At 38.6% G+C, this 15973-nt stretch overlaps 1 protein-coding gene across 3 annotated transcripts in view; it reads left to right on the plus strand.

Moving 5' to 3' along the window:
• PLEKHA8 (pleckstrin homology domain containing A8) overlaps nt 1-15973 on the plus strand; it is a 79724-nt gene that overhangs the window by 21055 nt on the left and 42696 nt on the right. For 2 of the 3 annotated variants that reach the window (XM_036074478.2, XM_036074477.2), the window contains exons 5-12: nt 1993-2151; nt 3179-3219; nt 4694-4851; nt 6724-6883; nt 7263-7348; nt 12539-12597; nt 12982-13112; nt 13733-13803. In XM_036074478.2, coding sequence (XP_035930371.1) covers nt 1993-2151; nt 3179-3219; nt 4694-4851; nt 6724-6883; nt 7263-7348; nt 12539-12597; nt 12982-13112; nt 13733-13803 — 865 coding nt within the window. The remainder of the gene's footprint in view (nt 1-1992; nt 2152-3178; nt 3220-4693; nt 4852-6723; nt 6884-7262; nt 7349-12538; nt 12598-12981; nt 13113-13732; nt 13804-15973) is intronic. The other variant, XR_004911580.2, reaches the window with a different exon arrangement.

A 15973-nucleotide genomic window follows, 5' to 3' on the forward strand; every position in this document is an offset into this window, starting at 1 on the left:
AGGGAAGGGAAAATGTGAACATAGCAATTTTTAATCCAAGGAGATGTTTAGAGTGCCCTGGGAACTTGCTAATGAAACTGTGGCTGTGATACTGTGATTTATAATAAGAAATATGTATATTTGGTCTTTATAAGAGAGATATATTTGGCAGAGCTCCTAAAACTCTTAGGATTTCCTGTGATGAGAATGATAAAATTGTCTTTTGTTATGGTAGGGAGATGACTTTTGGAAAGTGCCTAAGGATGGGGGCTGGTTGACCCAGAACCCAACCAAGTGATTAGAGGGTTAGAACTCTCAGATCCACCCACCCACCCACCCCACTCTCATCTCCTGGGAAAGAAGAGAGGCTGAAGATTGAGTTTAATCTCAGTGGCTAATGATTTCATCAGTCATGTCTGTGCAGTGTAGCTTCCATGACCCAAAGAACGGGGTTTGGAGAGTTCCTGAGTTGGCGAACACATGGAGATTCAGGGAAAGTGGTGTGGTCAGAGAGCATAGAAGTTCTGAGCTGTTCCCAGCTGCCTTGCCCTTTGCATCTGTTTCTGGGTTGTATCCTTTTATAATAAACTGTAGTAAACTGGCCATCTGGTAACTAGTAAAATGTTTCTCAGATCCGTGAGCAGCTCTAGCAGATTAATCAACTGAAAGGAGAAGGGGGTTAGAACCTCCAATCTGTAGTAGCAGATCAGTCAGAAGCACAAGTGACCATCTGGACTTGCCATTGGTGTCTGAAGTGAGGGGTGGGGAGCAGCCCTGTGAGAGCTGACACTGTCTTCAGGGAGATAGTGTCAGAATTGAGTTGAGTTATAGGACACCCAGCTGGTGTCAGAGAATTGTTTTGTGGTATGGGAAAACCCACACATAATTGATGTCAGAATCATAGTGGTCCACAACCAGTAACATCATCGACTAGCTTGTTAGAAATACAAAATTGAAGAAAATACAGAGGCCACTCTTAAGGAGAAAAATTCAACTGGGTAAATTTTTAAAATCTTACTGGCTTTATTCAGCAACTCATGAATCAAGCAACATCTCATCTAACAGATAAAAAGGAACTCTGAAAAGCCTTATGAGGCTAGGGATTGTTACAGACAAAGTGAGCAGGAACAAGGAAGTTCTGCTGGGCCTTTACTGATTGATTAAAGCAGGGTTACTTTCTTCATGTGGAGCAAAAGGAAATCTTGGAGCTGGGTCAGGTAACTTGTGCTGATTGGTTGACCTAGGCCTGCCTTTTTTGGGACAACCAGGCATAGGAACTGAAGTTTTTGGTTTGCTGATGTGAGGCTTAGCATGAGCGACTCCATCTTGGGCCCGGTCTGGTTTCTTTTATACCATTAAGATGTGTTTACTGTACTCTCTAGTCAGGGTATGGCCTCAGTTTCCTGAACAACTTATTAATATCAGTATTCAGGGGGAAAACATCCTGAACAGGTAAAATAACTGGGAGAACAAGTGATTAGCTATTCAAAAGAATTCCAGTTGCTAAAAGCTCTTAAACTCATCTGTACTGAAAGCCAAAAACCCCATTCTGAAAGTAAATAATGAATGATTTATGGTTTCTAATTCTTCTAATCTAGAACCTCATTTTTACTCAGGCAATGGGAGACATTTTTCTATTGATTCCACTGATCTTCAATCTGTGTGATTCCCTGATTCATGCCTGCCACCCCTTATAGACCGGAAACTCCCTGAGGGCTCTGTGCCCAGCACCTGGCACAGTGCTAGCATATAATACTTTTGAATTGAAAGAAGTTGTTGCCTTCAGCTGGAACGGTGGGGGGAGAGTGTGAAGGGTCAGATGGAGGCTTTATAGGGCTAGTAGATAAAGTGGACTCAGTATTTTCCTTTTGTAAATGATGTACATATTTGTCCTTCAAAATAGGTGGGTACATTATTACTACATTGTGGATAAAAACCTCTAAGGACATTCCACCATTGGGCTCTTTTTTTTTTGGCAAGGTAAAGGAATCTTCCACTCTTGTTGTTTCGTAGGAAGGAATTGATGTGGGAACTCTGCTGAAATCCACCTGCAATACTTTTCTGAAGACTTTGGAAGAATGCATGCAGATCGCAAACACAGCCTTCACCTCTGAGCTACTCTATCGCACTCCCCCAGGTTCACCACAGCTGGCCATGCTCAAGTCCAACAAGGTAAAAGCCAGCTCAGCTTGGCAGCAGCAGGACATATGAAAAGATGAAAAGTTAAAAAGTGATGTAGTGAACCATGTTATCCATCACCCTTTGGTGACTGAGAAAGACATTTTTTCAGTGGCCTTCCCTTTATGTCCACTTACATATTTCTGCCGTCAGTCCTCTGTATCCATTTATTTTTAGCAATTTTACCACCTAAACCTGTGTCTGATGTAACTAGGCTCTTTTCAGCCTCCTTGTCCAGCAAATCTTGCCAAGATTTGTGGTGACCTTCTAACTAGTTACTTTCAGCCTATCCCTTCCAGGCAGCTGACGGTATTTCTATTCGTGAAGTATAAACTGGACCACTTTACCTAAACTTCTCAGTGCCTCCCTCATTGCCAAAGGTTAATGTCAAAACTTCTTAACCCATTCCCACACCCCCAGCCTCATGCTCTGTCATTACCTGGCTGAACATACTAATGGCATAGAGCTCCCCTGACATCTTCACACCATTTCCCAATGCCAAGAATGCTGTTCTCACTTATCTTCCCCTAGTTAGCACTTCCCCATCCTTCAATATTTAATCTCTCCTTCCCTGAATCCCTAAGTTGGGCTAGGAGCTCCTCCTCTATGCATACCCCTGTTTTTTAGGGTTACTCTTTATTGAAATTACCTTAAGGGTAGGAACCTCATACTGTTTATCTTTATACTTTTAGTGTTTGAAACAATGCTGCATCATAATCTTTAATGAACATAACTAAAATTATGAGAAAGCCAACCACCAAGGGTTTGGCTATGGTAATTAGATCCTTCAAAAGAGCCATCTTCCCTTTCCTTAGAAATATGGGTACACTTATTTGAAAACATACAAAGGACCGGTTAAGATCAATGACTCCCTTCTTTTGGGAGGATCTAAAATTGTTCCTGTTGAGTGGGGCAGTTATGTTATGGTCATATTTACCACTTTTATATGTGATGAAACTCTAAATATGCTCTGTTGGAAGTTTAACATGAAGCTTTCATTTTTTTTTTTCTTCTTTTAAAGATGAAACATCCTATTATACCGATTCATAATTCATTGGAAAGGTACAGTAACTCTTTTGGTTTTTTCTTCTTTCTAAAAATAAATAAGTTTTTATTGTTTGTTTAAAAAAAAAGAGAATATTTTGATCATGATTTGAGATAATACCAGAAGGAAACAGTATCTGATTTTCCTCTTTGGGGTGAGCTTGAAGCAATGCAGACCTTTCACTTAGACTACCTGGGAAGATGTTTGCATTTTCCCTCAGGTATGGATGGACCTGCCCACCACATGTGGTAACTTTTAATTGCTCTAGTGTGCTGAGAGGTCCTCTCTTGTGGAGGAGCCTGGCATTAACTTAAATGTGCTTTTATCCAGAAAAGACAGTACTATTTTGTTTTATTTAAAAATAAAAATGTTAGGTAGCCTTACAGGTTATAAAAAAACAACAACTTCATATCAAAATCTAAACTATTTCTTCCTCTAATTGCTCCTTCAATTTTAGAAAAAGTACACATTTACATAGTTGTGTTCCTATTATTTGGGGTCTTTATTCAGTTATTATTTTATATAAGCATTCCCATATTTTGACATACTCCATATATTTGTCCTTTCAAATTATTATTTAACATTTCATCTATTTGTATACTATTGTTTGCTTTAGTACAAGGATTGTTCCAGTTTGGTTAACATTTTTATCTTGTTCTAAATATTTCTACTAGAAAAAATACTTTTTTCTCATGACATTTCCTTAACACCTACATTTTTAATTGCTAAGTTGAAATATGGCATTTCTTTAGGAAAAAAAAAATGCTTTTCCTGGAGTCACCATATAGCTTGGACCCTTTCCCTTTGTTTTTATTAGGAGAAAATATTTTTGTTCTAATTCGGTTGGATCTAATCACTTACAAGATATTATGATTGTCCCTTCAACAGAATTAGCTGTTCCACTTGCATGTTAAAAGCCCTGAAGAGCAACAGATCCTCAGGAGGTATCCTGTGTCCTCCTGGGTTTTTTCTGTCAGACATACTTTGCAGGGAGTATTCTCCCCTGACCACAGCATGTAGCTTCTAGACAGTTAACTGATAGGCAAACACATAGGAGTGACCAGTGATTTTGATTGCTGAAGAGAGAGAAAAACTTCCCAGGGAGGAGCTGAGGAAAGTGAGAAAAGTGTTAAATGTGTACGGGTAGAAAGCTGATTGAAAACCAAAGAGCTGTCAATGAGTATTTCCTGTTGCTGGTGGGGAGCAGGAAGTTTAAGTCACCTGAGGGTCCTTGAGAAGCCAAGAATGGCTCTTTGATTTCAGAACCTCAGTTGGGAGACAGGCCTGCTCCCATCACAGGCGGATACCTGTCTAGGAGGCAGGAGGCTGAGAGGTTTGGCTGATTCAACAATACTGGTTTTTAATCACTGTTAAAAGGAGTTAGTGCTTGTGAACCCCTCCCTTCTTTCTCAGAATAAGATCTACCTGAGCAATCTATTTAAGACCAAATAACTGGACTTTATGGCTTTTCTCCTTATAAAAAATTTTCAGGCAAATGGAGTTGAACAGTTGTGAAAATGGATCTTTACATATGGAAATAAATGCTGATGAAGAAATCCTAATGAAAAATAAGAGCTCCTTATATTTGAAACCTGCAGAGATAGATTGCAGCATATCAAGTGAAGAAAATGCAGATGATAATATTACAGGTAAAAACAAAAGTAAAGTATGAAGCAAACCATTGAGCCCAAACCATTGATCTTGGGAATTTGATTGTATATCCATGATGTGATACTTGATAGGGATTGGCCTCAAGACAGTATACTAGTAGCTAGTAAGGCAGACATTAGCTTGGTAACACAGGTCACTTGACCACATTGTGCCATCCCATCCGACCCAGTGTTGAAAAGGCAGAATGGAGAGGATTTTTCCCACTCACTGTTCTTATCTGTGATGTCTGTGGGCTGTGGTGAGCAGCAGCTGTCTGTGCTGACTTTGTAGAAAATATGAGTGTTTCATTGGCCTTCTACTCTAAGTCTCAAAATCCTTTGAACTTAAACTATGATGTCAGACTTAACAGAGCATAAAGGTGTGGCAGTTCAGGTTGCTCTCCTCCTCATTTCTGGCGAGGCCAGAGAATGGCAGAATTCACCAACCCACCCATCAGGTTTTCACCCAGCCTTCTCTGTGTCCATCAAGCCAGAGTCCCACATTTCAGGTAGTAGCTTGTAGTTGAAAATGCCACCCTTTCAAATTTGCTAATTCCATTGGCTCTAACCACTAAAACCAGCTTCAGATTGGTCTAAGACAACCGTATTAGAGCTTTTATTTGTGTTGCAACTGTTTAATAAATACTTTTGAAAATAAAATTTTAAACAAGTTTCTTGCTCCTCTCCCCTGAAATAAGACCCTGTTTTTTCCAGATGAGTTGGGGAGAAAGAAGATGCATTTCATAGCTGTTAATCTGAGGCAAGCAATCCACTGAATCACTGAAGTTTTATCCCTTGAGTAAATAATAAAGATAGGAGAATTTCTGTGGAAACAGTACTGTTGTTTGACCAATAATTTTACTTCTAGGAATTTGTCTCCAGGGAATAGTCAAGTTTAAGGACAAATATATGTGGACAGGGATATTCTTTATGACATTACAATTGATTCTCATTATTCATGGTTGTGTTCTATGAAGTTACTGCAGACACTGAACTAGCAAATACTGAACCATTGCTTCTAGGGGAAATACAGAGTTTGGTTCCTACAAACCTCTGTTCACATTTTGGTCAGCTGATCAGTATATGGACTTGTTTTATGTGTGTTTCTGTTTAAAGACACCTTATTTAATATGTATTGTTGATTCATTAACATTGATCCCACGGCCAACAGTACTATCACTCGTGCCTGAATGAAGCTTACCTGACACATGTATTTTCTCCATAAGGCACATCACAGCCTTCTTACACTTAGGACCAGTAGACAGCACTACACTTGGAGGCATCTGTAAACAGCAAAATCAATAACAAAATGCACAAAGCATGACCCTACATAAACACATTTGTGTATAGTATAAGAACCGAAGCAAGAAGGCAAATTGTTACCTTGTTTGACCTTAGCTGGGAACATGTATACGTCAGGCGACTCAAATTTTTCACATCTACATGTGTCTAGAAATGACTGCAGACGTGCCACAAGCATTGATTTTTAGGATTACAAATAAACTATCATGAGAAAGCAAATTCACAAATACAGACTATGCTGATAATGAGGATCGACTGTATTTATAACACTAAAATTTTAGAAACCACCTAAATTCCCTCCACATGAGCTTGATGCAATATATATGGTCATTAAAATCACATTTTAAAGAGTACTGAATGATAATGAGAATATTCCTGATAAACTGTTGAGTGAAAACAAGCAGGATACAAACCTACATATATTTAAACCTAATTTTGTTTGTGTATATAGTATTTCACTGATTTTTATTTCTGTAAACTTCTCTGTTTTGGAAATATTCAACAATGAATATATATTAATTTTTGTAGTATGTAAATAATAGTTTAGTAATAGGTATTTTCTATGTGTAGTCCAAGGTGAGATCATGAAGGAAGAAGGAGAGGACAGCCTGGGAAATCACGACAGCAGCTTAGCACAGCCGGCGTCAAACCCCTCAAGGAGCTCTCCGGAATCCCACTGGGAGGAAGGCCAAGAAGTCATCCCAACTTTCTTTAGTACCATGAATACCAGGTATTCTATACTTTCTAAAATCAGTGACAGTTGGATACCAGCTTCCCTTCTGGAAAATCAATCATGGTGTTTCTTTCAGGTGATGGCATATTTTAACAGAACAGAAGATATGGTATACTAAGTATCTGCTTTACCTTTCTGAAGCAGTGAGGAATTGGATTGTGAGACTATACCCTGAACACATTTTAGCTTGCTTTGGTAGATTATCTTTGGAAAATGATTTTATTGGACCATATTATAATAGAAGAACAATCACTGAAATCAGGCCAAGTGACTTGCTCTATAGAGGGGCAACTGTTTTCATGACTACCTCTGAACTGCAGAGAGTGTTAATGTTGTATTTTCAATCTTTCCCCTTCTGTATCACCAAATTGTTTAGCTTTAGTGACATTGAACTTCTGGAAGACAGTGGCATTCCCACAGAAGCATTCTTGGCGTCATGTTATGCTGTGGTTCCGGTATTAGGTAAGATTACTGCATTTGTCTTAAATTCATTAGTCTCTAGAATCTGTCTCACCGCTGTTACTTTGTAGTAGAAATATCCTGAACTATATGTACAGTGAAATGACCCTTCTTGGCTACCTCTCCATATCACCAGCCACATGCAGTTAAAACTGTATGGCCTTGAGCATTATTGCATATTTGCTTTTTATTCCTACCTGTGATTAAGTATTGACCACAGAGTAGTATAAGGAAAAAAGGGAATTTTATTTTCAAGAAATCATACTTAAAAGCAAGAGTAAAAGTAGTTGAGGAACAGACCTTCAAATCCATTGGTATAATGATACCAGTTAAAACATTTTTTGCAGGAGCGCCTGGGGACCTCAGTCGTTGGGCGTCTGCCTTCGGCTCAGGTCATGATCCCAGGGTCTTGGGATTGAGCCCCGCATCGGGCTCCCTGCTTGGCGGGGAGCCTGCTTTTCCCTCTCCCACTCCCCCTGCCTATTTTCCTTCTCTTGCTGTGTCTCTCTCTGTCAAATAAATAAAAATCTTTAAAAAAAAAAAAAAATTTTTTTTTGCAAAGATTTAAAAATTATATGTATAAATTTAAGTTCAAATTACATTTACTTTTTATATAGAGTCAGTAGAACCAGACATCACTAATGTGTTGAGATTTGTTTTATGACCTATTTAGCTATGCATCTTTTTTTAATTCATGTTTTAAAAATTTGACATATCTTTTTTGAAATTGAGATATAACTTACATAGAACTTAAGTATTATGATTCAGTAAGTTTTGACAAACACATGTACCCCTATGTAATCCATATATGTCCCTATTAAGATGTGAAATGTTTTCATCACCCCAAAATGTTCCCTGTGCCAGTCAACCCACAACTATCACCCAGCCCAAGGCAACTATTTTACTGATTTCTGTCAGCATAGATTAGTTTTGCCTTTTCTAAAGTCTCATATAAGAGAATCATACTATCTACTCTTTCACATCTGTTTTTTTCTCTCAGTATAATGTTTTCATCCTTATTGTTAAATGTAGCAGTAGTTCATTCCTTTTTATTGCAGATAGTATTCTATTAAATGAATATACAATTTGTTTATTCATTCTTCTATTGATGGATGGACATTTGGGTAGTTTCTTATTTGGGGCTATTATAAATGAAATTGCTCTGAATATTTTTGTGTCTGTAGGCATATTTTTTCATATCTTGAAAAAATACCTAGGAGTAGAATTGCCAATTCACTGGGTTCATCTGTTTAACTTTATAAAAAGTGATTACACAGTCATACAGTTCCAACAACAATGTATGAGTATTCTGGTTGCTTCACATCTTCACTAACACTTGGTTGGTATTGAGGTTTTTTTGTCTGGCTATTCCTCTAAATGTTTAATGGTATCATTGTGGCTTTAACTTGTGTTGGGGAGGAAGAAATTTACTCTGCCCCCAAGGTCCTTCTGGCTGGACCAAGAATCAAATTGACATGAGATAGAATAACAGGAGAAAATCAAATGTAATTCTGTACATACGGAGAATCCACACAGATGTGAAATTCCAAAGACAGGGAACACGAGGCTTATATGACATCCTGACCTAAGGAAAGGGGTAGGGGCCTGGAGGTGGGGATACAAAGGGGAGGAAAACCATTAGTAGGAAGATGAGATGGTTGGAAAACCAAGGCTGCCCTGTTAATGCACATAAGTCTCTTAAGTAAAGAGGAATCTGTTAATTGCATTCTTCCTGGGACAGGCTTTCCTTTCCAATGTAAATTTAAGCAGTGAAGGGGAAGGTAAAGAATTTTTCCTGAATCTGCTGGGTTTTGGTTGCCTTTAACTCAAAATAATCTTCACATTCAAGTGGCCCACCTTGGGGTGCCCTTGCCCTTTACACTTCCCCGATGACTAATGATGTTGAGCACTTTTTTATATAATTATTGGCCATTGCTGTCTCCTTCATTGTGAAGTCTTTTCAAGTCTTTAATCCATTTTTAAAAGTTGGTTAATGTTCTTTGTATTGAGTTGTAAGCATTCACTATATATTCTCAAAAGCATTCCATTGTAGACATCATTATTAATATTTTCCCCCAACTATGGCTTTCTTTTCTTGATGTCTTTGAAGAGCAGTTTTCATTTTCATGAAATCCAGTGTGTGTATCTTCTTTCTTTTATGTACTAACTATAAAGTTAGCACATCTAATGCCCTAAGAAATCTTTGTTTACACCCACGGTCATGAAGATATTCTCATGTGTTTTCTATTCCCTTTAGTCTTGATTTTTTTTAAAAGATTTTATTTATTTATTTATTTGACAGAGAGAGACACAGCGAGAGAGGGAATACAAGCAGGGGGAGTGGGAGAGGGAGAAGCAGGCTTCCCGCCGAGCGGGGAGCCTGATGCGGGGCTCAATGCGGGCTCGATCCCAGGGGGATCATGACCTGAGCCGAAGGCAGACGCTTAACGACTGAGCCACCAAGACGCCCCTTTAGTCTTGATTTTATGTTTACATTTATACATCTTGGAATTAATTTTTGTATATGGTGTGAGGTAAGGGTTGAGTTTTTTTTTTCCTTATGATATCTGGCTGTTCAAAGACCATTTCTTGAAAAAAACATTATTTTCCCTTTTATACTATTTTGGCAGCTGTGTTGAAAATCAGTGGAACTTTTAGGTGTGGGTCTGTTTCTGGACTCTGTCTTCTGTCCCAGTGGTCTGTTTATTTTTTTTATGCTAATACTTAATATTGTCTTAATTACTGTGCCTTTATAATAAAGCTTGAAATCAGATAACGTAAGTCTTCCAATTTTGTTCTTTTTCAAGATTTTGGCAATTGTAGGTCTTTTGCATGTCCATATAAATTTTAGCTTTCCAGTTTCTATTTAAAAACCTATTGGGATTTTGATTAAGATTATATTGAATTGGTAAACCAATTAGGAGGAACTTTGCATCTTAAACAATTTGGAGTCTTCTAATCCCAGAGCTTGCTATATCTCTCCATTTACTTAGGTCTTCTTTATTTTCACAATGTTTTGTATAGTTCTTAGTGTAGAGGTTGATGTAAGAAAGATGTTAGGGTTCGAAGCCGATGGCTAAGAATTCTTGAGACATCTCTGGCACAAAAAGGTGGTTTTATAAAGCATGGGGGCAGGACCCGTGGGCAGAAAGAGCAGCACTGGGGTCATGAGGAGTGGCCCATTATATACTTTCAAGTTGGGAGGGGGTAGGGATAGCGTAAGTCTCTAAGGAATTTTGGAAGCAAGGTTTCCAGGACCTTGAGGGGGCTAGCTATTGTTGGGAAAAGGTCATTTACATCTGAAGGGTCTCATGACTAAGGTTTTATTAATCATGTATATCGGTGGGCCATATGCTTGGGGATGATTGCCAACACATATCTTGGGGGGTTAGAGATAAAGGAAGTTTCCAAAGGAATTTTTATATGTTAAAGTAGACTTACAGGATCTTGGGGGGTGGGTTCGGGCTAGGATTGCCTTTTGCCCTTAGCAAGGTATTAACATCAAGGCAGTTGAGTCCCTAGAAGAATGTCCCTCTGCCTGTTTCAAGGACTTGTCAGTGGGCTCTAGGTAGTAAGGAAATTTAATAATTTTTCTTCTGCCTTTGTTTCCCACACCAGAGGTCTTGCACAGTTTTTGTTAGGGATACATTTTAGAATTTTATGATTCTTTTTTTTTTTAAGATTTTATTTATTTATTTGACAGAGAGACAGTGAGAGAGGGAACACAAGCAGGGGAAGTGGGAGAGGGAGAAGCGGGCTTCCCACTGAGCAGGGAGCCCGATGCAGGACTCTGATCCTGGGACTCCAGGATCATGACCTGAGCCGAAGACAGACGCTTAATAACTGAGCCACCCAGGCACCACCGGATTTTGATTCTTTTTTTTTTTTTTTTTAAGATTTTATTTATTTGACAGAGACAAAGCAAGAGAGGGAACACAAGCAGGGGAGGTGGGAGAGGGAGAAGCAGGCTGCGGGAGCCTGATGCGGGGCTCGATATCAGGACCCTGGGACCATGACCTGAGCTGAAGGCAGTCGCTTAATGACTGAGCCACCCAGGCGCCCCCCAGAATTTTGATTCTTGATGCTATTGTAATAAATAAATAAATACTCTTTATTTTTCCAGTTGTTTGTTGGTAGCATACAGATACAACTGACTTTTGTGTTTGAGTAGTTTTTTATAATCATGAGTGAGTTAATTTTATAAAATACATTTTCAGCATTTATTGAAATTGTGGGTTTTTTTCCTGTACTTTTGTATATAGTGAATTACATTGTTTGAATGAATTTACATGTATTATCTTACTATTTGTTTCTACCATCTTACTATTTATTTTCTATTTGTCCTATCTGTTCCTTTTTTATTTCTTTCTTAAATTCTAGCCAATACTCAGTTATTTTTTATTCTGTTTTATTTCCTGTTTTAGCTTTTTATTTGTTCCTTTATATTTGTTCCTGCCTCGGTTCCTCTCCCCCCTTTTTTTTTTCAATCAAGTATTTTTTAGAATTCCATTATTTTTTCTCTTCTGGCTTTTTTTTTTTTTTTTTTTTAAAGATTTTATTTATTTATTTGAGAGAGCGAGAATGAGAGAGAGAGAGAGCATATGAGAGGGAGGAGGGTCAGAGGGAGAAGCAGACTCCCCGCCGAGCAGGGAGCCCGATGCGGGACTCGATCCTGGGACTCCAGGATCATGACCTGAGCCGAAGGCAGTTGCTTAACCAACTGAGCCACCCAGGCGCCCTCTCTTCTGGCTTTTTAGCTGTACCCCTTTGTTATTTTTTTAGTTGTTCTTGTCCAACAGAAATATTTGAACCATATATATGATTTTAAATTTTCTAGCAGGCACAATAAATAGTAAAACAAAACAGATAAAACTATTTTTTAAACTAATTTCAATAATATATTTTATATAACCTAGTATATCCAAAATATTATTTCAATATGTAATCAATATAAAGGAATCATCAATGAGATATTTTGCATTATTTTTTTGATATTGAGTCTTTGAAATCTAGTATGTATTTTGTGATGACTGTATCCTAGAAGCCTTTGAAAAACTTATGTTTGGAAAATGATTTAAAAACAGAAAATAAAAGTTTCGGGGAGAAAAACATGCTAAATTTTTTGTTACTATAAAAATATTTGCCATTTAAGAAAATTGCTTTTTCAAAGATGTTTTCAATCTTTTCCTCTAGACAAACTTGGCCCTACGGTGTTTGCTCCTGTTAAAATGGATCTTGTTGGAAATATTAAGGTGAATATACTAGCATATCTCTATGGAGACCAGACATTTGGAGGGAGTAGTGCATGAAATCTCATTCAGAAACACGTAATTGTTGAGTTTTATACTCAAGATGAAAAGTATAGGCCAGCTGTGAGAAAGGTTCTGAGGCAGAAAAAAATACTTTAAAAACAGTATTTTAAAGCCTTGAGACTATTTAATTCTAGCTTAAGCCTCATAAAAATTCTCAAACAAGAACACATTACCTTGAAAACAAAAGAAAAAAGATAATAGAGGCTTAATTTATTTTGATTTCTTAAAAGCCTGCTTGACAAGCTTATCAGTCTCAATACTATACTGATTTACTTGATAGCTTTAGCATTTTTAACTTACATTGTTTCCCTGCCTTTCCTGCAGAAAGTAAATCAGAAGTATATAACCAACAAGGAAGAGTTCACCACCCTCCAGAAGATAGTGCTGCATGAAGTGGAGGCCGACGTAGCCCAGGTTAGGAACTCAGCTACAGAAGCCCTCTTGTGGCTGAAGAGGTGAGGCAGCCGGGATGGGGCAGCAGTTGAAATCCAGCTCAGTTGAAATGCTACCAGCAAAAAAAGTATTATGCAAAGACTACTTCTGAGTGGAGGATCTAACACAATAGCCTTTTCTAGAAGGCCTGATGAATAGAACACCAACTCTTTTTTTTCTCCCTTCTGATGAACATTGTTAATATTAACAGTATATATAAGATAGGAATCATAAAGGATAATAGAGTTGACTGGTTTTCTGTAAGTCGGTAGATCACAAACTTTGGTAGCATCCAAATCACCTGAAGGGCTTTCTTAAGAACACAGATTGCTCCACTCCAGACTCAGACTTTCTGACTCAGTAAGTCTGGAGTGGGAGCCCAGAACTAGCATTTCCAAGTTCCCACTGGTCCCAGGACCACTTTTTGGAAACCACTGTTTAGGTAGATCAGATGAGAAGGGTCTAGAGTAAACTAAAAGGAAATGACCGGGAAGAAAGTCAGAAAGGACTACCATGTGACTTGACCTGTTTGCTGCAATATTCAAGATATTATTGAAAAAGACACTGATGTCTGCCATTTCTTTATACCCATTCAACATAAGTGAACTTTGAAAATAATATTTCTTCCTCTTTTTTGTTTTAGAGGTCTCAAATTTTTGAAGGGATTTTTGACAGAAGTGAAAAATGGAGAAAAGGATATCCAGACAGCCTTGAGTAAGTATCCTTTACATTTTGATCATTCCATTGAATAGGATATGGAATGGAGACCCCTAGAGGCAGCATATAGGGGAAAATTTCTGCTTTTCCGAAGTTGATTTTGTTTCTTTTCTATTTCATTATTATTGTTTTTTATATGCTCTGTTAAAAAAAGAACCCATGAGATAACGACCTTGTAATGTAGATCTAACTTATTAAAAATTAGTATATCTTAAAGAAGAGCTAAATTAATGGAGAGCCATCTCTTAATAGGAAAGCCTAATATTTTTAAGAAGTGAGTTCTTCCTAAATTAATCTTCAAATACAGTGCAGTTCTCCAAAATCAATATCCCAAGAGAAGCTAGTTTTAGAGACCATAACAGGGAGGGTTTGGGGAACCCTAGGAATTTGCTCTGGAGTGAGAGAAAGGGTGGGTCGTCATCGTCATCATCTTGTACTCCTTAAATGCCTTATGTTTGTAGTGGTAGAGCTGAGACCAGGATGAAGGCCTTGGTCAAAGGTCATCCTGTGTCTCCAGCATCTTTTAGCAGGGACTGGAACCTCATAAGGTGGGTAGATAGATCAGTTTTAGAAAACATTAACTTGGGAGCATCCTCATAGTGCTCTTGACAGAGTGCCTGAACTCTCACTCTTCACCTAAAAGAAATTCTCCCAGCATGGGCCTTGAGGCATGAGGGGTAGGGAGTGGGTATTGAAATTCCATATTACTTTGAAGCCCTCTATTATTGTGATGTAGAGAAGCACATGGTCAAGCTCTAAGTAGCCATAGTTAAAAATAATGAAATGAATGAATTAGATGCTTCTGCTGTGGAAGGGGAGCCAGTATTCACTGCAGCGTTTTGTTGGTGTCAGGAGTGAGCTCTTCCCTCTGGGCCATGAGTCCTGAGGGATTCTGCCCCAATGTGACTTTCTCAGGCCTTCCTCTCTAGAAACTTGCTGATGTGCCGTGAAACAATAAAAACTGGTTTTTCTGTAACACTTTATGAAGAATTTAGACAACTTAACCCTTACATCAATCCATTTTTGCAGGTTAGGTATCCAAAATTTAGAGAGATTAAAATACACGCTAAGGCCACAAAAGATCTGAAGCAGAGTCACTTTGAGCCCCCTGCCTCAAAACTCCTCATTTCTGGGCGCCTGGGTGGCTCAGTCGGTTAAGTGTCTGCCTTCAGCTCAGGTCATGATCCCAGGATCCTGGGATGGAGCCCCACGGCAGGCTCTCTGCTCGGCGGGGAGCCTGCTTCTCCCTCTCTCTCTGCTGCTCCCCCTGCCTGCCTGCTTATGCTCTCACACGCACGCACTGTCTCTCTCTGTCAAATAAATAAACAGAATCTTAAAAAAAAAAAAAAAAGTCCTCATTTCTCCCACAAAAGGTCTTCTCCACCATTCCTGGGCTACCTGTATTTTTTGGGCTTCTCATACATCCCTGAATTTCTAGGACAGTCTGTTGTATTCTCCCCATGTGTCCTGACTGCAGTACTAAAAGTATTTTCACTGTAACTATTCATGCCCCCTAATCAGTATCATGGAACTTTATGACATGTGGACTGATGAAGATCTTGGGCTCTCTGGATTCCACCACTTGATAGCATTGTGTCATTAGGCAATCTACTTACCCTTTCTGTTTCACGGTTTCCTCATCTATAAAATGGGAATGATGATACCATTTCCCTAAAAAACGTTTTTTGTAAAGATTAAATAGGTTCATGCACATAAAAAGATTAGTAAAGTGGTACATAATAAATACTTAATAGAGGCTAGTTTCTCTTGTTTATATTTCATCATTATGACATAAGAAGTTGATAACCTGTCAGAAAATGGAGCTTATTTGTTCCAAATCAGAAATGAGAAGTTTACAAAGCTCTGGTGCCAAGCCAGAAATTTCTCTCCATAAACTTCTTAGCGTGGAAATTTTACACGGGGATGAAGACTCCTCTACTGCAGGAAATACAGAAGCTGTGGGATTCAGCAGTGTGCCTGGTGGGCTCCACAGGTCACATGATGCTGTTGCTTTGTTATGGCTGTCTGTGTGAGGGACCAGGCTGTCTGTGAGTGCTGACCTCATTCACCCCTCCGCTGGAGTGGAGGCAGAGTAGAACCCAGCTGCTTACTGGACACACAAGTGAAAAAGAAAAGCTTAGCCCCTGGAGGTACGGAGGAAATTGAG

The sequence above is a fragment of the Halichoerus grypus genome, chromosome 12, assembly GCF_964656455.1.
Source record: "Halichoerus grypus chromosome 12, mHalGry1.hap1.1, whole genome shotgun sequence".
Lineage (NCBI taxonomy): Eukaryota > Metazoa > Chordata > Mammalia > Carnivora > Phocidae > Halichoerus > Halichoerus grypus.